At 44.3% G+C, this 20319-nt stretch overlaps 1 protein-coding gene across 1 annotated transcript in view; it reads right to left on the reverse strand.

Annotated features, from left to right (window-relative positions):
- The window catches only part of GRM4 (glutamate metabotropic receptor 4), a 316120-nt gene that overhangs the window by 183241 nt on the left and 112560 nt on the right, over positions 1-20319 (reverse strand). The window contains exon 2 of the mRNA XM_069073478.1: positions 10763-10979. Coding sequence (XP_068929579.1) covers positions 10763-10979 — 217 coding nt within the window. The remainder of the gene's footprint in view (positions 1-10762; positions 10980-20319) is intronic.

Here is a 20319-nt window from a genome sequence, read left to right on the forward strand (position 1 = left end):
AGATGCACCATGCCAAGAGCTCCCTTGCAGGGGAGACACTCGTAGCATCACAAAATTACAGTATTTCACAGTTGGAATGACCTCATCAGCCATCTAGTCCAACTCACACTTGAAATGAATCCCTAATAAAATGTACCTGACAAGTAAGCACCCAGCATCTGCCTGAAGACTTTCAAGGAAGGGAAACCCACCACCTAAGAGGCATGTCATCCTGCTCTGGACAGCTTTAATTGCTAGAAAGCTGCTTGGGGCTTTTTTTTCTGTCATCAAGTCTAAACTGGCATCTTTACAGCTTCCACCCATTTCTCCCAGCCCCTGCTTTCTGGGCCCAAAAAGAACTTCTATCTGTATTTGACAGATGAGGAAATAAAGTCAGATAGCAATTAAGTGACTTGCCCAGGGTCACACAGCTAAGGTAGTACATATCTGAGATAGAATCTGAACTACTAACTCCGGCTCCAGTGCTCTACCCATCACACCACCTAGCTGCCCAAATATATGCCTCCCAGAGTCATCGTGGGGATAAAGTCAGATGTTTACAAAATGCTTTGCAAACCTTAAAGCATTATAACAGTGCTAGCTATTATTTTATTATTATGTGTATACACTAGACATGAAATAGATACAAGATAATGTCAAGGGAAAGTGCCCCCCCCAAAGACCTCACTGTGGTATGGAGGCTGAGCCATTGTGGCATGTCTCCAAGCCCTCTCATCTCTGACTCTTTAGAATCCCTGGCTTCCTTCCCTCTCTGGGTCCCACCAGTCTCTTCTAAGATTATCTTAAACCTACTCTGTTTCCAGTAATATATATATATATATATATGTATATATATAATATATACACACACAGAGACACATATATATGTGTATACATGTCAATATATACATATATTTGCATATACACGTGTGTATATGTAAATGTACACCTCCCTGATTTGACTGTGAATTCCTTGAGGGCAAGAACTGTTTTTTCTTTTTTTTTTTTGGAGGGGGGAAAGGCAGGGCAATTGGGGTTAAGTGACTTACCCAAGGTCACACAGCTAGTTAAGTGTCTGAGGCCAGATTTGAACTCAGGTCCTCCTGACTCCAGGGCTGGTGCTCTAGTCACTGTACCTCCTAGCCTCCCCTTGCTTTTTCTTTCTACACCCAGCCTTCAGTATAGTGCTTGGCACACCCAAGTGCTTAACACATACTCTTTGATTCATTGGAGCTTAGCACAGTGCTTGACACATAGTAGATGCTTCCTAAACATTTCTTGACTATTGACTGACTCTGGGCTACACAAGCTCTGTCTGGGCCTACTGACCCAGAAGGACTTTGAGTTGGATCCTAGGCATCTAGATCTAGAGATAAAAGGGCCTCAGGGGCCTCTGGTCCAACTCTCCATTTTACAGGTAAGCAAAGTGAGGCTTGAAGAATCTGAATGACTAGCCCAAGGTCACACGGGTCAAAAGCATGAGCTGTGGTATCTGAACTATCCAACGAGTGATGCTTCCATTGTCCCTCACTGCCTACAGGCCTGGAGGCTCTGCCTCGTACTATTTGTGAGACCTTGGTAAGTTATCTGACCTCTCATTGCTGGATTCAGTGGCCCCTCCCATAATCCTATGAACCCGTGGCCCTATGTGCCTGTCACCTAAGGACCAGCCTAGCTACATTCTGAAAGGTCCATCCCTTCCCGGGGGATGATGGCACCACATGAGAAGAATTCTTGATCATACCAACTTACAGAGATGGTCCACTAAAGTGCAGATGGGCTAAGATCTTGATCTGGGTAGGGAGCTTCCACCCCAACATAAATGTGTAGACCCTTGAAGTCCTAAAAGAGGGATGAGGTCGATATCTTCTGTTATAGAGGAGGAACCGAGGTCTCTCTGAGGCTCAGAAGAGTTATTTTCCCAACATTAAAAATGTAGTTCGTGATGGATCTCCTGCTCCAGATCCAGGGTTCTTACTAGGAGACCCTGAGGTACCTAATGAGAATTCCTTCCTGGGATGCAGAGGGTCAAGAAGGCTCATCTGCAGACCCTGAGACAGAACACATGAGGGCCAAGGAGGGAAGGGCTGAGACAACTCCCTGCCGATACATAGGATCAGCTCAGAGGCCATCTAGTCAACTCCCTCATTTTACAGATAAGGAAATTGAGGCCCTCTCTAAAGCAAAAGTGACTTAGTCAAGGTGACATATAGGTAACAAAGGAAGGATTTAAAACCAGGTCTTTTAAATCCAAATCTTAGCCTTCGTCCACTATCCTACCCTGCCATCTTCCATTTGATCTGATAGTGTATATAAAGTGCTTTGCACATCTTAAAGTTTTATATAAATATGAATGTTATTGGTTATCTTCATCCCGATCCCACCCAGTGACCAGCCCTTCCAGGTATTTGGATGCCATAAGCCATTCCTGGGTCACATACCTCACTGACCCACAGGCAATTTCCTGGGCACATGCTCTTCCACTCAGAACGAGTCCAGGGGAATTTGCCTTCAGTCCTGCTTTTCCCTCACCTTGATCTTCATCCTAAAGCTCTGAGTTCTCTGAAGTCCAACTAATGACACAAATCCTCTGGGTTCTCCCCCAACCAAGTTACCCAAGAGACAAGAGTCAGGCCCTGGCCAGGAGTGGGGAGTGAGCAGAGCCTTCCAAGCACATACTGCCTGCTCCTCTCAGACAAGAGGGGTGTCAGCTGCTGCCTGGTGTTGGGGGAGGAACATCAAGTCCGGGGAGGAGTCAAGAAACTTCAGTCCTGGCTTTGCCACTTACTAAACAATGGACCTTATGGTCAACTGTCTATACTTCTCTGGGGCTCAACTTCACAATCTGTGAAATGAGTGTAATAATCCCTGACTCTTCTGTCTACATTGTGAGATAATGGATGTGAAAGGGCATATAATTACAGAAGTGCTGTATTAATTAAGGTGAGTTTTGCTTATTGAGCTGTGGACCTGTCTCATCTTCTCTACTAGACTGTGTAGGCTACCTGGGGACAGGGACATCATTGTCTCACTTATATAGCACCTAGTACAACACCAAATGTGGGGCAAGCACTTGATAACAACTGGATAAATTAATGAACTTACATTCAGCTCCTCTGCATCCTTTACCTTCCATAGTGCCACCATCTTGATCCCAACAATTGGTGGCAGTGGTGGTGGTGGTCGTTTGAGTTGTGTCCAACTCTTCCTGGCCCCATTTAGAGTTTTCTTGGCATAGATACTAGAGTAATTTGCCATTTTCTTCTCCCGCCCATTTTACAGAGGAGGAAACTGAGGCAAACAGGGCTAAGTGACTTTCCCAGAGTCACACAGCTAGAAAGTGTCTGAGACCACACATGACTCCAGGCCTCTTCCACTGTGCCACCTAGCTACCCATCCCAACAATGACCCCATTCTAAGTCCCAGATGGGCCTTCAGAGCCAGAATAGTATAGCTGATCAGCATAGGTATCTCCTATGTGCCATGCACCATGATAGGTACTAGGGATACAATGGCAAAAATAAACAAGCCCCTGTTTTCCAGGAGCTAATATTCTTTCATATATATATATATGCTTTTATTTTTTTTAACATTCTTTTTTTAAATTTTGAGTTCTAAATTCTCTCCTTCCCTCCTGCCCCTCCCCCACTCATTGAGAAGGCGGGCAATATGGCACCCATCATGCATATGAAAAGCAGATAACATTCTGATACACTTGTATGATACATACTCCTGTTGCATAATGGGAAGAGATTTGAATTTGGGTATCAGAACCAGGTTCCCATTCTAGATGCTATTTCACATGGTTTGTAGGAAGCTCAGATTAGATATATGACACTCTTGATGCTTATGAAAGCAAGAGCAACCCCTCCTTGCTTGCCCACGATGCTGGAAACTAAGAATGTGTATGAGGCTGTAGTATTGGGGTGCTGGGGGGACCCATTAAGAATCAATCAGAAAGGTAAGTCCAACCCTAAGTAACTGAAAAGACAATGAAGATGGTGCAAGAATCCAATGGAATATTACTATTCCATGAGGAATGACTAACATGAAGAATACAGAGAAGCATATTAAGACTTACATGAACTGATGCAAAGTGAAACAAGTATAGCTGGGAAACAATATACAGTCAGTAGGTACTGAGTACAACTACACAACCAATTAACCAACCAATCAACAGGAGCTTATTGAGCACCTACTATGTGACCAGTACAATGGCCACAAGATGGAATAAATGGAATAAAATTATCAGAATAAAATTCTGATGTGTTGGTTAGCTTTGCAGAACAGCTTTTCTTCTCTTTCTTTATAAATGGAATAAAAAAGGGGAGGGAAGGAAATAATCATTTATATGCAATAAGTCTATATAATTACATATACACATATATCTTCATATATACTATATATGTGTATTATATTATATAATTATATATAAATATATAATATAATAAATTATATATATAATTATATAAAAATAAGATATATTATGCCTACTATGTTCTAGGCACTGTCGCACTTTACAAATATTGTCTCATTTCATCCTCACAACAACCCTGGAAAGTAAGTGCTATAATTATCCCCATTTTACAGTTGAGAGAACTAAGGCAAACAGAGGTTAAATATCTTGCCCACGTAGTATCTAAGGTAAAATTTGAATTCAAGTTCTCCTGACTCTGGCCCCGCATTCTATCCACTGCAACACCTAGCTGAAACTGAATGAAGTTTAATTATAATTACTAATGCCTGGCATGGAGGAAGACATGAAAAGAATTCACCTCCTCTTCATCACAGAGGTGGGGGGCTATGGAAGAGAAACACTGAATGTGCAGTCAGATTCTGATGTGTTGGTTGGATTTGCAAAACTGCTTTTTTTTCTTTTTTTTTTGGTATTTTGTTATGGGGAAAGGGAAGGGATATATCTGGAGATGAAAGAGATATAAAAGCAGGAGACAGAAATAGGCATTTTAAAAAGAAAAACTAGCAATGGTCCTACTACTGGGATAGACTATTGTATACAAGGACAGAATGTGGTCCCTGATTTGAACCTTTGTTTCTTTTTCTTTGCCAAGAGAAAGGTCAGTCGAGGAAGGAGGAGCAAGAGAGATGAAATTATGGAGATGTCAGGAAAAAAAGTTATCAATAAAACATTTCTTTTAAGAAAGATAAATCAAGAGGAAAGTCTATATCATCAAAAAAATGACAGACATGGAAAGGACTTTAGAACACAGAATGCTAGGACACAGAACATGAAATGTTAGAATATCTACTGGAAAGAATGTTAGAAAACAGAATCTCAGAGCTAGAAGGAACTTAAGAGCTTTGTTGCCATTCAGTAGTTTCAGTCTCATCTGACTCTTTGTGATCCTTTTTGTTGTTTTCTGGCAAAGATATTGGAGTGGTTTTCCATTTCCTTCTCCTACTTTTACAGATGAGGAAACTGAGGCAAAATGGGTTAAGTGACTTGCCTAGGGTCACACATCACAGTGTCTGTGGCTCAATTTGAACTCAGGTCTTCTCAGACTCCAGGTCTGATACTCTATTCACTGAACTATCTAGCTGCCCACCTTAAGAGTTTAGAATGTCAGAAAACAAAGCTTGGATTATCAAAGGTGGAAAGGATCTTGGAACACAAAATGTCCGAACTAGGAGAGATCCTGGAGATCTGCCTCCTTGCCATCTCAGAACCCATCCAGAGAGACAGTGCCACCATAGGGAGCACCCTCCCCTTTGCCTTCCTTCTTCACCTGGGCTGCTTGACTGCTCAAAGGGTTTGAAGGGAATGGGAGTCAAAAACTCCATACCTTCTCGTGAACTGGAGACCAGTAGGCCTCACCATCTGCCCTGTCTTCAGGCTCCACAGTCTCACAGCGCTGTCTTCTGGTCGACTTAGGTAACACCTGAGCACCACTGAGACTTGACATTTGCCCCTGGCTGCACTCAAGCTTTCCAGAGCTTTTCATCTGCCTGGCAGCTACGCTTTCTTTTCTGACATGTCTCCCTCCAGTTAGAGTGTGAATACCTTGAGAGCAGCAAATACCTCACTCTTAAAAGATGTGTGTCCAAGGCTTACTCAGCACAGTGCTTGGCACTGAAGAAATGCTTCTTCACTCTCATTCCAGATCTTTAGCCTCAGTTTAAAGAGGGGATGAAACAGAGGCCCAGAGGAATGAAGGGACTCACGAAAAGACACAGAGGCAATCGAGTCCAGATAAGAAACTCGAACCCAGGAAAATTTCTTCTTACTACATGTGCTAGGCAAGGATCACAGACCTGCTGGGGAATCAGACTGTCTTTTTAGCTGCCACCAATTCCTCTGTAGCTCTCTTGGAACAGTGGAATTCCCTCCTGGCTCTTCCAGACTCTCATGTAGAACATAATCCCCTCTCTCCCTTTCCATAATTTGAATGAGAGAAGGTTCAACCAAGACTAACCAAAGAATGATTCTACCCTTTGGGATCTAATCTTGTACTTTTTCCTACTTCCCCCTCCTCTCTCCCCACTCCCTCTCTTCTTCTTCCCCCCCTCCTTTTTCTTCCCCCCTTCTCTCTCCTCTCTCCCCTTTCCCTCTCTTCCCCCTCCCCCCTCCTCTCTCTCTTTTTCATCCCCCCTCTCCTTTCTCCCCTTTCCTCTTTCTTCTCCATCCCCCCTTCTTTCCCCCTTTTTTCCCCTCTCCCTCTCTCCTCTCCATCCCCTTCTCTTTCCCTCCCCTTCTCTTTCTCCCTCCCTCTCCCCGAAGGCAGCAGTTCATTCCTTCACAAGTCAGCTCCTCAGCTCAGAGCAGTGACAGAAGGCCCCCAAGCCAGTTGCCCCTGCTCATTAGGCTGTCCCTATTCATCCTCAGAGAAGTGAGCATCCCTCCTGTCCCTTCCTCTCCCTCCACCCCACTCCTCACCACCGCCCAACTCCAGCTGCAGCTCCTCAATGCTGCTGCTCAGGCTGCCAAGAGGCTCACAAATGATTTATATTTCAGAAGATGAATCAATACAATATACGGGCCAAAGACATCTTTAATCTTTCGAAGGGATTAGGCTACAAGGTACATCAGACCCTTTCTACCGGCCACTCAATTCAGATTTCAATTTGGAGATCTAGAGAGCAGCAGTTTTTCTCCTTCTGTCTTTCACTTGGGCTAAAGCCGTTCTCCACCCACCCCCTCCCCATCAAATTTCATTTAACAAGCTGGGGGCTGTGGTAATTGGCTCATTGTTTACTCAAGGAGGGCACAGCCCGGGCACAAGGCGGGGGAGTGGGCCTTGTTCTGGGCAGGTGGAGAAGGGAGGGGAGATGAAGAGACCTGATCTCTCTCAGCCTCAGGCTGAGCGAGGGGTAAGAGGTCTACTCCACAGTAACCCAGTACAGTCCAGGAAGTACCCACACACAAAGATACATACACACCCCATATCTGCTTTATCTATCTCTTTCACTGCTTGGGCCCCTAACATCTAGACAGGTAGGCCTCAAGAAGAGAGAAATGGCCCAGGAAGAGGGGAGGGGAAGTCAGGGTTTGTCTTTTCCTCTGCTCCCCCTTCCAGGGCCTCAGCTGGGGAGGCTGGGAACTGGGCCCATCCATCAACACTGCCCCACTTCCTGGGCTCCCTCCAGCCTCATTGCAGGAACCAGAGGCCGCTTCAACTATACAATTAAAAGGGCTTATGTGAGATTTATAGCAGGATTAGGCCTGCAGGGTATTACCAACGGCCAGCATTTGGACACTATGTGGTCCTTATGAAAAGCAATTATAATCCTGGGCTGTGAAGGTATAAATATATAGAGAGACTTTCAGGCAAGGTCGGGGAAGCATACATTAAGCTATTTAGAGACCCAAGCATCAGCTGTCAGGAGGCTAGGGCAGGGAGGCTGGGAGGAGGGAGAGGGTTAGTCAGCATTGCTGGGAGTGTAAAGGGGCAGGAAAGTGGATGGAGGGAGAGAGAATTCTGCCATAGCTAGGCAAGCCCCTGCTCCCCTCTCCCTCCAGCATGGCTTGTGGACTCCAGAGCAAACCCCTCTTCCCTTCCTCTAGCATCTAGCCTGTCCAGCATTTCTGCTGAAAGCTCCCCTTGGGGAAAACTGTAAGAAGCTAAATTAGTCTTCAGGGTTCCATCCCCTGGCACCCAGTGACCTAGAACCATATAGAAACACAGGATGACAGAGCCAAGAAGGGTTTTTTACACATTGTAGAGTCCAACCCCTCATTTTACAGAGGAGGAAACTGAGGGCCAGAAAGTGATTTTCCCAATGTCACATGGTAAGCAGCAGCATTCGAAACTGGGTCTCATGACTCCCAGGCCAATGTTTTTTCCACAGCATTGTCTTTATACTATCTCACATTTCTTAAGGTAGCTTAATGTGGCTGTTCCCTTCCTATTCTACTCCTTTATTTCCTTCCTCCCCTCCCCCATCAAAACTTACGTGGCCCCTGCCTCATTCCTTCAGAGTCCTGCTGGGTTAATGAATGGGTTAACCTGATACCCCTACTGGGTATCAGAGACCTTCCAAAAACAATACCTGAGCCCAAAGTGTGGAGGCATCCTAGGACCATGGAAACCACACTGCCCTCAGAATCAAAAGAGCTAGGTTCAAGTGTGTCCTTGGGACACATCAACTAACCTTTCTGCACTCTAATCTCATCATGAAGAGGTTCAATTAGATGGTGTCCTAAGTTTCTTTTAGCCCTAACATTCTGTGATTCAGGGTGGGTGATTCTAATGATGAAATTACAAGCATTGAAACATGTGGAGTGGGGCTTTCCCAGAATCCCTCACACCTAATCACAAAAACAGAGAGAGGCTGTCCCATGGCTATCATTGTAGTTAAGGGCCTCCTTCCTTCCTCTAAGCTTTTCATTTGCCAAATTCCTCTATTACTCTGTTCTTCCCAGCTAGGTGAATAAAAGTGTTGGTTCTAGAGTCAGGAAGACCTGAGTTTAAATACAACCTTACACATTTACTAGCTGTGTGACTAGGCAGGTCACTTAACCTCTACCCCTCCCAATCCCACATCCAGGCTAGCTGCTTGTCCATCACATCCATAAAAGTCATCTCCCTAACAGCCCCAAATACACCTGAATCAACACCATCATCCACCCTTGACCTTCAATCAATCGATAAACATTTATTAAGTGCCTGCCATATGGCAGTCACCATGCTAAGTGCTGGAGATACACAAAAAGGCAAAAGACAGTGCCTGCCCTCAAGAAGCTTAACCTCTTCCTTCCTCCATTCCATGTCTGAAAGGAGAGAAATTCATGTGAAAAACAACGGAGTCCTCAGAACTTCAATTTGCTCCTCTGCTCACATGTGAAAGCTCTGGTTGAAACTGGCCTGGGACAGGCCACAAGGTCAACAAGAACCATCAGTATGACACGATAGCTAAAGAAGCTAGTGGGATATTAGATTGCATTAATAGAGGTTTATGGAACAAAACCTGGGAGATGACAGTCCCACTGCACTCTGCCCCAAGTCAGACTACACCTGGAGTGATGTGTTCAGTTTCAGATGCCATATTTTCAGAAGTACACTGACAAAATGGCGACCAGGGGAAGATGGTCAAACTGGGAAGAGGACTCCAAGCCACGCCATCCCAAGGATTGGCTGAAGGAGCTAGGAATATTTAGCCTGGAGGAGAAACATTAAGTGAGAAGATGAAAGCTATTTTCAAATATCTGAAGGGCTACCAAGAAAAAAAGGAATGAGACTTGGTCTGTGTAGCTACCCAGAGCAAAACAAGCACCCCTACGCAGAAGTTCAAGGAGGCAGATTCGGGCTCTGTTAGAAAGAACTTTCTAGTGATTAGAGCTTTCCACGAATGAAACGGATGGCTTTAACGAATGCCCTATTCTCGGAGGTATTCAAGCAGAAATGAGATGGCCACCTATTGTAGAAGGGACTCCTTGGGGGAAAGGGAGAGTAGGTTAGACTAGATACCTATGGCAAGGGCTCTTGACTTGGAGATCACAGAACCCTGTAAGTCTGAGTCAGATCCATAAACTTACATGGCAAAATAATCATATCTTTGTTTTACTAGAATTGGTTTCTTTTGTGATCCTATGTATTTCATTTTATGCATTTAAAAACATTATTCTGAGAAGGGATTCAGAGGTTTCACTAGACTGACAAAGGTGGTCCATGATACCAAAACAAAAAAAAAAAAGTTGAATATTTTCTATGGTCACTTCCAGCTGGAAGATTCTATGAGTTCTAAGAGAAAGTCAGCTATTTTATGACTTGGGAATGGAGTGGAATTAGATCTTTCCAAGTGTTCAACAGGTCACCATTGTGGAAAAAGAACTGAATTTGTTCTGCTTGGTCCCAGAGGGTAAAACATGGACCATTGGGTGAAAGGTAAATTTTAGACTGATGTAAGGACATACATCCTAATAATTAGAGGGACTCTGAGTTGAAATGGACTGCCTCCAGAGGTGGTGGGTTTCCCCACCACTAGAGGATTTTGAGGACAAGTTAGATGATCATCTTATCCAGGATCAATTAGAGAAGGGTTCTGATTAGGAACAGGTTGGATTTGATCACCTCCAAAGTCTTCCAATTCTAAAAGTCTATGAGGAATCTACCATCTGAATATCTGAATCTAATCATGATACATAAATATATTATCAAAAGGCCTCTCTTAAAAAACACAGGAACAAGAAAGAGAGGTAAGTCTACCCATAGAGGCTGAGATTTTAACCACACTGGATATTCTATCCCGAGTTCTTACCTCCACCTCAAGTCCCACCCCCAAACACATAGAGACACAGACACACACCCCCATGGGGTGACTGGCTCACCATCCTCGCGGGACTTCTGGACGAAGGCCTCCACCCCACTCTCGCCATAGCTGCCCTCTGAGGCCAGAGTGGACACGTAGTTCCACTTGAGGGCACGGACGATGTCCACCATGGCCTGAGCCTGGTATGTGTCAGAGGGCACCACTCGGGAGAAGAAGTCATAACGGCTGTTGTCACTCAGGTCAGGAGCTGTGGATGCGTAGCTGATCTGAGGGATCTGGGGGGACACAGAGAGATAACTACTAACTCAGGAGGCTAGAGAGAGAGACCTCAACCCTGAACCTGACCACCCAGTTCATGACATCTCCCAAATTCCCATCACCTCCCTAAGGTAAGTTCCCCTTGAAACAAGGGTCCAAGGACACACCCAACATCATCCCTGTCCATGGCCCCTCCATAGGCTCTGTTTTCTTCTCATCCCACCTTAAGATCTCTGGGTTTATCCCAATGTCTCCTGTCACTCAATAAGTCAGAAAAATCCAACAAGCATTTATTAAGTTCCTACTATGTGCCAGGTACTGTGCAAGGGAACTGGGGATACAAAGAAAAAAACAATTCCTGCCCTCAAGAAGCTTATATTCTACTAGTGAGTAGTGGTGAGATACAAAATATACATCATTAATGACTAGAGTAATTAAGAATGGCTCCCCCCCCCATAAGGCAAAAGCTGAATCGAGCCCTGAAGGAAATTGAGTCCAAGAAATGATGAGCATTTTAAGCACAGGAGACAGACTATGCAAAAGGAGAAGGGAGATGGAAAACTGAGTACAGGAAACAAAGCAGGGCAGTTTGGTGGAAATGTGCATGGACTGGGATGGTGACAATAAGTCTAGCACAAAAACAAGCCTGAAAAAGGTCCCTGCCCTCAGAGAGCTTACATTCTAGTGGGGGTAGGAGGGAATAAAACAACTCTATAGACACAATCAAATAATACGAACAAGATAATTTTAGGAGAGAAAGTGAGCATCACCCTCAAGGAAGATCAGGAAAAGCTCCCCCATCTCTGCTCACTCCTGAATTTCAGGATCCCCATAAGGGAGACAAGTCAGGTTAACATGATACACAGGGTAACAGGTAATAACTGTACTTGAATGTCCAACTGCACTAAGACTTCTCAGACAAGCCCCATCTGCTTCCTGTTGCTCTGGACATGCCTGTTACATACATATACACACATATACACATATTCTATTCATACCAGTCCCCTCAGCACCCAGTACAAATAACAATAGTAAAAGAGCTACCATTTATATAGCATTTCAAGGTTTACAAATCACCTTACATGTATTATCTCATTTGATCTTCACAAGCCTCTGAGGTAGGTGTTTTTTTTGTTTTGTTTTGTTTTGTGGTTTTTTGTGTTTTTTTTGCCTTTTGGAGGGCAATTGTGGTTAAGTAACTTAAGTTACACGGCTAGTTTGTGTGTGTGTGTGTGTGTGTGTGTGTGTGTGTGGTTGTTAAGTGTCTCAGGCAGAAACCGAACTCGGGTCCTCCTGACTCCGGGGCTGGTGTTTTACTCACTGTGCCACCTAGCCACCCCGAGGTAAGTGTTTTTACTATCCCCATGTTGCAGATGAGAAAACTAAGCCTCAGAAAAGTTAAATGACATTGTTGTACAGTAAGAAAAAAAATTAAATCTTGAAATTTGAGGTGTTTGAGGACCTAGGTTCAAATCCTGAGTCTCCATAATCTGCAGTATAGTACTAGATAGATAGACAAACAGATGTATAAATGGATGGACAGATAGATAGAGCACTAGTCCAGAAGTTAGGATAAATTAGGCAGCTCTCTAGAAATGTTAGTTGTTGAATGACTTCAGGGGCTCCCTGTCACCTCCAGGATCACTTATAAAACTTCTGTTTGACTTTTAAAGCTCTTCATAACCTCTCCCTGCCTCATCACCTTTGCAGTTTCCTCATGCCATTCACACATGTAGTGCTGGAATGCTCTCCCTCCTCATCTCCCCCTCCTGGCTGCCCTGGCTTTCTTAAAGTCCCAGCTAAAATCCTACCTTCTCTGGAAAGCCTTTCCTGACCCCTCTTAATTCTATGGCCTTCCAATTATTTCCAGTTTATGTTATATATGGCTTGTTTGTAAATAGTTGTTTGCATGATGTCTCTTCCATTAGACTATGAACTCCTGTCTTTTGCCCTTCTTTGTACCCCCAATGCTTACCACTGTGCCTGGCACACAGCAGACACATGTTTAATATATTTTTATTGTTGTTATGTTACTATAACTGACTGACTCATTTACATTGGCAGAGGAAATTTCTTGACCAATAATTACCTATTGTTTATGAAATCGGAGGTGAGGACCCCCTTTCTCACAAGGGAGATTTTTTAAATTCTATAGCAGGGAGCAGCTAAGAGGTGTGGTAGATAGAGAGCATTGTCCCTAGAGTCAGGAAGACCTGAGTTCAAATTGGACTTCAGACACTTGACATTTACTAGCTGTGTGACCCTGAACAAGTCACTTAACCCCAATTGCCTTGCCAAGAAATAAACTCTATAGCAAAATGTGAAGATATTTTTGTCAGTCTCTACGCAAACCAGGCCCCCATTACACAGCTTCACTACATCCCTTCCCCAAAAGAAGAGTCCTGAAGATTTTTAACTTATGTAATGATCTGAAAGAGTAAGCCCAAGAGGATTAGTTCCACTAACTGAGATTGTTCAGCCTTTACTTGGAAGTTGAGTGGCAGAAGGGGCCTTAAGATGTCAATCCATTGGGGCAGCTAGGTGACACAGTGAATAGAGCACCAGCCCTGGAGTCAGGAGGACCTGAGTTCAAATCCAGCCACAGACATTAAACACGCAAAAAAATAGCTGTGTGACCTTGGGCAAGTCACTTAACCCCAATTGCCCTACCTTCCCCCCTCCAAAAAGAAAATCTGAAAAAAATAAAAGATATCAGTCCATCCCTCTGCCCCCAAGCAGTGGTTGTTCTCCCAACCTCTGGCCAAATAGCCTCGAAGGAGAAATTTCAACCATTTCACAGTCCCCATTTCAGCTCCCTTCCTCTTGTCTTGGTTGCTCCCCACCCTGATGATAAAGAGAGAGGAATATACTAAAAGCTGGAAGGGACCTTAGATATTACCTAGTTTAACACTCTCATTTTAAAGAGAAGGAAAGCCCTGGGTGGATAGAATGACTAGCCTAAGGTCACACAGACAAAGGCAGACCTTGGGCTCTTTGTTCAATTAATAAAAGGGTATAGGAACCCCTTCTACCTCTACCCTAGTCCTTGAAATGTCACCAAACCTACTGGGATTTTCCTGGGATGGCAGGGGGCACACCTTGGTTCTTCAGACACCTGGCCATCCAGGGTTGAGTCCTTTCCTCTAAGAAGACTTTCCTTGTTAGTCCCACCTCATTTCCATGTTAGCCCCACCCCTTTTCCTTGTTGGCCCCTCCCCATTCTTCATCCTATGAATTTATGTGACCAATCCTTGGTTTACCTGGATGCTTAAGGGGAAGAGGAATGGGTTGATTTGGCTCACTGATTTGCATTGATTTGTCTCATTTGTTTGTAGGTTAACCCCCAAATCCTTTCATTTCAACTCCTTTTGTTAACAGGTCTAGTATAGTCAACCAATCAACAAGCATTTTCAAAGTGCCTACTATGTACCAGATACTGTGCTAAACACCAAGGGTACAAAGAAAAGCAAACTTGCTTTCAAGGAATTCACAGCCTCACAGGGGAGACAATATGCAAACGACGACATTCAAACAAGATAGATACAAGGTAAATTGGAGATCATCTCAGAGGAAGGCTCTAGAGTTAAGGGGAGCTACAAAAGGTCTCTTGTAGAAGGTGGAATTTTGAGGCAGCTAGGTGGTGTAGTGAATAGAGCACTGGCCCTGGAGTCAGGAGGACCTGAGCTGAAATGCAGCTGTATGACCCTGTGTTAACCCCAGCTACCTCCCCCAAATAAATAAATACATACATAAGCTAAAAAATAATAGAATGTGAGATGTTAACTAAGAGAAAATTCCAATCCTGGGGACCAGCCAATGAAAAGGCAATGGAGAGTCTTGTATGAGCAACAGTATAGAGGACAGATTGTAAAAGGTTTTAAAGGGCAAAAAGAGGATTTTATAGTTGATCCTGGAGGTAACAGGGAGTCACTGGAGTTGGTCGTGTAGGGGGTATAACATGGTCAGACCCAAGCAAAGGAAGATGACTTTGGCAGCTGAGAAGAGAAAGGACTGGGATGGGGAGAGACTCGAGGAAGAGACCAACCAGAAGATCATGGGTAATAGAGGTGATGAGGACCTGTACCAGGGTAGTGACTATGTGAGTGGAGAAAAGGGGATGTATATAAGAAATGTTCCAAAGGCAGAAATGGCAGGACTTGGCAATAAACTGGATACATGGGGTGGGTGTGAGAGAAGAGTCACAACTCGGAGTTTGGGAGCCTGGGAGAGTAGGAAGATGGTGGTGCCCTCTACTATAAGAGGGAAGTCCTATAATATAGGAATTCTATAAATGGAGGGAGGAGGGGAGGAGATAATGAGTTCTGTTTGGCACTTGTTGCATTTGAGATGTATTTGGGGATGCCCATTTTGAAATGTTCAAGGGGGATATGTGACTGGAGGTCAGGAGAGAGGTTAGGGCTGGATAAGTAAACTGGAGAATCATTGGCACAGAGATGATCATTGAATCCTTGGGAGCTGACGAGATCACCAAGTGAAATAATAAAGAATGGGAAGAGAAGAGGTCCCAGGAAAGCCTAAAAGAAAGGTCTCATATACACCCAAATATTCATAGTAGCACTTGTTGTGCTAGCAAATAACTGGAGTCAAAGTAGATGTCTATCGTTTGAGGAATGTTTAAACAAATTCTGATACAAGAATTAACAGAATATTACTGTCATAGGAAATGATGACTATGAAGAATTCAGGGGAGCATGGGAAGAAATATGAATCAGTGTAGAGTGAATTATGCAGAACTTGGAAAACAATATATAGGATGATTACAGCAATATAAATGATAAGAAAAAACTAGATACCGAATGTTGTATAATTGTAATGCATTATGCAATTATAATATAATAAAATATTATAATAGCTTGACCCTAGAGAAAAGATAAGGACTTAAGTCAGTCTCTCTTCTTTGCAGAGGTAGGGGGACTATGAGTATGGAACACTGTATATGTTATAAGATTTGGTTAGTGTGTTGGTTATTTTTACTGAATTGGTCTTTTTCCCCCCATTATGGTTTATGCTTTATTACAAGGGCTATACAGAAATTCTATACACATACATGCAATTTACATACAGAAATTAAAGTTATATAAAAACAAAAATATATATTTTGTAAATATTTAAAGAATCTTTATCCGGAGGATTAAATTCCCTGAGGAAAGGGAGTAATTCGAAGGGGAGTCCCAGAATCCAGAACAAGAGAGGAAAGGTACCTCTTTGACGACACTCCCATCTCAACTGGCTCTCCACACTGATCCATATTCTCACAGCAGCCTTCCCTCTCAGAGAGTCAGTACCCTACTTCCTGGCCCCTTCTTTCTGGATCTCCTTTTTTATTTTTTCTTCCCATTATGATGTAAGCTTCTTGAGAAAACAAGGACCATTTTGTTCTCTTGTATTTGTATTTTGTATGCCTGCTTCTTAACACAGTGCCGGGGATATTTATTGTTACTGAGTAATTTCCGTCTTGTCTGTCTCTCTGTGACCCCATTTGGGGTTTCCTTGGCAAAGATGTTGGAGTGGTTTGCTATTTCCTTCTCCAGCTCATTTTACAGATGAGGAAACTGAGCAAAGGTGGAACAAGGTAAAGTGACTTGCCCAGAGTCACACAACTGGTTAAGTGTCTGAGGCCGAATTCGAACCCATAAAGACGAGTTTCCCAGATTCCAAGCAGAGGGCTCTATCCACTGTGCCACAGATGCTTAATAAATGCTCTATGCATCTGTCTACCTGTGGGAAAGGTGGGAAGAGGAGACATCTGGTCACATCTAATATGGGATAATCAGCTAGGCAATGCTAAGGTAGTCTGGATGCAGGCTTTTTCCAAAGAGAAAGGAGCAAGCCCAATCAGTACCAATATCCCTTTAAGATCTGTATTTCAGCTCTCAGGACCATGGGATTAGGCAGAGATGTTAAAACAGAACCATCTCAATCCCCAAAGAACATCCCCTATGCCCAACATACACATTTGCTAGATGATGCCTGAAATTCCTTTGACAGAGAACCAAGCTGACCCCAGGGGGTGGCCTTTTTTCCTGTCCTTAAGCAACTTTCTCTTCTTCTTCTTCTTGGTGGTCCTCTTCTGTATCTGTCTCTCAGTCTTTTGCCCTCTCTTCATAGCCTTCTGTTTGTGTCTCTCAGTCTCTGGGTCTGCCTCTTGTTATCTCTCCTCATTTTTCCTGTTTTTCTGTGTATGTTTTCTCTTTTCTGTGCCTTTATATTTGTCTCTCTGTCCCTTTCTTTTCTCTCCTGTCTCTCTCTGTCTCCCTCACTTTTCCTAGGTTACTATTTCTTTCTATCCCACTGTTTTGCTCTCTCCGATTTCTTGGTCTCACCTTTCCCCCTTTTCTCTTGTTTCTGCCTGCCTTTCTGTTTATCACTGTCTTCTTTCTTCCTCTTCTTCTCTTTGTTCCAGCCTCCATGTGTCTCTCCCCACCCCTCCTCTCTGTATCTCCATCTCCCTCTATGTCCCTCTCCCACCCCTCCTCTCTGGGTCTCCATCTCCTCTGTGTCCCCCCTTCCCCTGTGTCTCCCTCTCCCTCTGTGTCCCCCTTCCCCTGTGTCTCCATCTCCCTCTATGTCCTTCTCCCACCCTTCTTCTCTGGGTCTCCATCTCCCTCTGTGTCCCCCCTTCCCCTGTGTCTCCATCTCCCTCTGTGTCCCCCCTTCCCTTGTGTCCCTCTCCCCCCCCTCCTCTCTGGGTCTCCATCTCCTCTGTGTCCCCCCTTCCCCTGTGTCTCCCTCTCCCTCTGTGTCCCCCCTTCCCCTGTGTCTCCATCTTCCTCTGTGTCCCTCTCCCACCCCTCCTCTCTGGGTCTCCATCTCCTCTGTGTCTCTCCTGCTCCCCTTTTTCTCTCCCAAGCCCCGCATCTCCCCAGGACCATCATCACACTGTCTGTGAGCCAATGACCACTCCTCTAAATGCTAAGACGATCCTGTAGCCTGCTCTCACCACCCCCAGGCCCCCTGCCCAGTGGGGTGGAGGGCTCCTCCATGGGTGGTGAGGCATTCTCCGGACCCAAACACGGTGATTATTTGGGCTGCAATCTGGCTCTGCTCAGCGTTCCTCAGTCAATCTCTGTGGCCGCAGCCCAGCGGGAAGGAGTGACACTTGTTTAACATTCTGCTCTCATCTCCCCAGCCTCAGAGGAGGTGCTTCCTCCCCATCCTGGTCTTGGTCTCTTCCATTACTTCGTCTCCCTCTCTCTTCCCTCAGCTTGGAATGCCCTCCCCTCCACACTCCACCGATAAGAGGCAACCTGGTGTAGTGGACCCTGAACTGGGCTTGGAATTAGGAAGACCTCGGGTTCAAATGCTGCTTCAGTCACTTACCAGCTACAGGACCCTGGACATGTCAACTAACCTCTCCATTACTCAGTTTCCTCATTTGCAAAAATAATGGGGTTATACTCACTGGCCTCCAAGGACCCTACCAGCTTTCTGTGTATGATCAGTGATCCCTCATCTTTGTTATCAAAGCCTTCTCCCTCCTTCAAGGCCCAGCAACAGCAGAACCTGCTTCATGAAACCTCCCCCCATCTCCCCACTGGGAAGTGCTCTCTCCTCCCATAGGGCTCTCAGAGTACCTCGTGTACATTTCTCTGATGGCACTTTGAAATAATTTCCAGAATGCTTTAAAGTGTTTTCCAAGGTGATTTCTTTGCAACCACCTTGCAGGGTGGGTAATGCAAGTATGATCCTCCTTTAGCAGAGGAAACAGAGAGATCTGCAGAAAAGTGACTTGTCCAAAGTCACACAGCCAGGATACATCATGATGGGTCACTTTTGCTGACCTTTGATCTGTCTGCTTCTTCTGCTTTACCATAGTGCCTCTTACTTTCAAATCATACTTTGTCTAGCAATTATTTGGCTCCTGGTCCTAGGTCCAATCCCACCTCCACCACCATCAGGAAACAAATAAGGAAACAAGCATGTATTAAGCCCCTACTATGTACTAGGCACCGTGCTAAGGGTCTTCACAAATCTTATCTCATTTGATCCTCACAACAACCCTCGGAGGTAGCTGCTACTATTGTCTCCACTTTAGATATGAGGAAACTGAGGCAGGCAAGTTAAGTGACTTGCCCAGGGTCACACTTCAGTATTTAAGGCTGGATTTGAACTGAAATCTTCCTGATTTCAGGCTCAGCACTCTATACAGGGGACCACCTAGCTGCCTCAGCCGATAGATACCCTGTTCTATTTATCTTTATATCTCCCCCAGGGCCTAACACAGTGCCTTACACAGAATCTGTTCTCAGTAAATGTTTGCTGAATAAGGGAGGGAAGCTCCCTCATTTCCTTAGTGACAAAGATGTCCAAGTTGTACAGCAAGGAATAAAAGCTGTTTCTTAGCTTCCAGCAACAAAGAAGAGAGAAGCCAAGGATGTCTTTTAGAGTGTGTCTGAGTGTGTTTCTGTGTGTCTGAGCCTATAAGCATATATGTGGGTCTGAGCCACTTCACTCCACGGTCAAGCACTTTGGTGGGGTTTTTTTTTAATTAAATTTTATTTTATTTTCAACAAAGATCAATCTTGTAAAGCACTTTGCAAACCACAGTGCTATGTAAATGTTAGCTATTATTATCATGGAAAACTGTTCTCTGACCACAGATCACACTCCAGGTCCTGGCCAACCATGTGATTATATTAATAATTATATTCATTATTATCATTAGATCTTACATCTGGACAGCTCTTCACAATTTAACAAAGTGCCTTTATACCCACTCTCTCATTTGAGCCCCAGAACCACCCCATTGAGGTAGGGAGAGTATTATTATCCCCATTGTACAGATGAAGAAACAGAGGCCCAGAGAGTGGTAAAGTGACAACCAAAATCACATGTCCCTTAAGTGGCAGAGTTCAGGCTCAACTCCAGCTTTTCTGACTCCTCTACATTCCACCTCAATATTTATATTGTTGCCCACAAGGAATATCAGGAAAAAGAGTAGATCAGGGCAATGCTTTCCCAACTGCAGAAGAAAAATAGAAGTTTATGTCCCATGGAAGCATGGTCTTCATACTGCCTATAGGTGCATCGGCGTCTAAATATGTGCTTAGGATGTCCTGTCTGTCCTTCACCTACTAAGATTACAGGGTCCTTGTGGGACAGGAGGAATATTGAAAAAAAAGGAAAATCCCCTTAGACAACCATCCTGTTTTCTCACCCTCCTCTCTATGTTTGTCTTCTCTTCCACACACCCTCCCCCATTCTTCTTTCTCTCTCCTCTTTCCCTTATTTTTCTGTCTTTGCCAGTTCTCCCTTATCCGTCTTTGTCTCCTTCCCTCTCTCTGCTCCTCTCTCTCTTCTCTCTGTCTTTGTCTTCCTCCCTCTCTCCTCTCTACC

This window comes from Petaurus breviceps, unplaced genomic scaffold, assembly GCF_028583685.1.
Source record: "Petaurus breviceps papuanus isolate PSGF00001 unplaced genomic scaffold, PetGlider_PUasm1.0 90865, whole genome shotgun sequence".
Classification (NCBI taxonomy): Eukaryota; Metazoa; Chordata; class Mammalia; order Diprotodontia; family Petauridae; genus Petaurus; species Petaurus breviceps.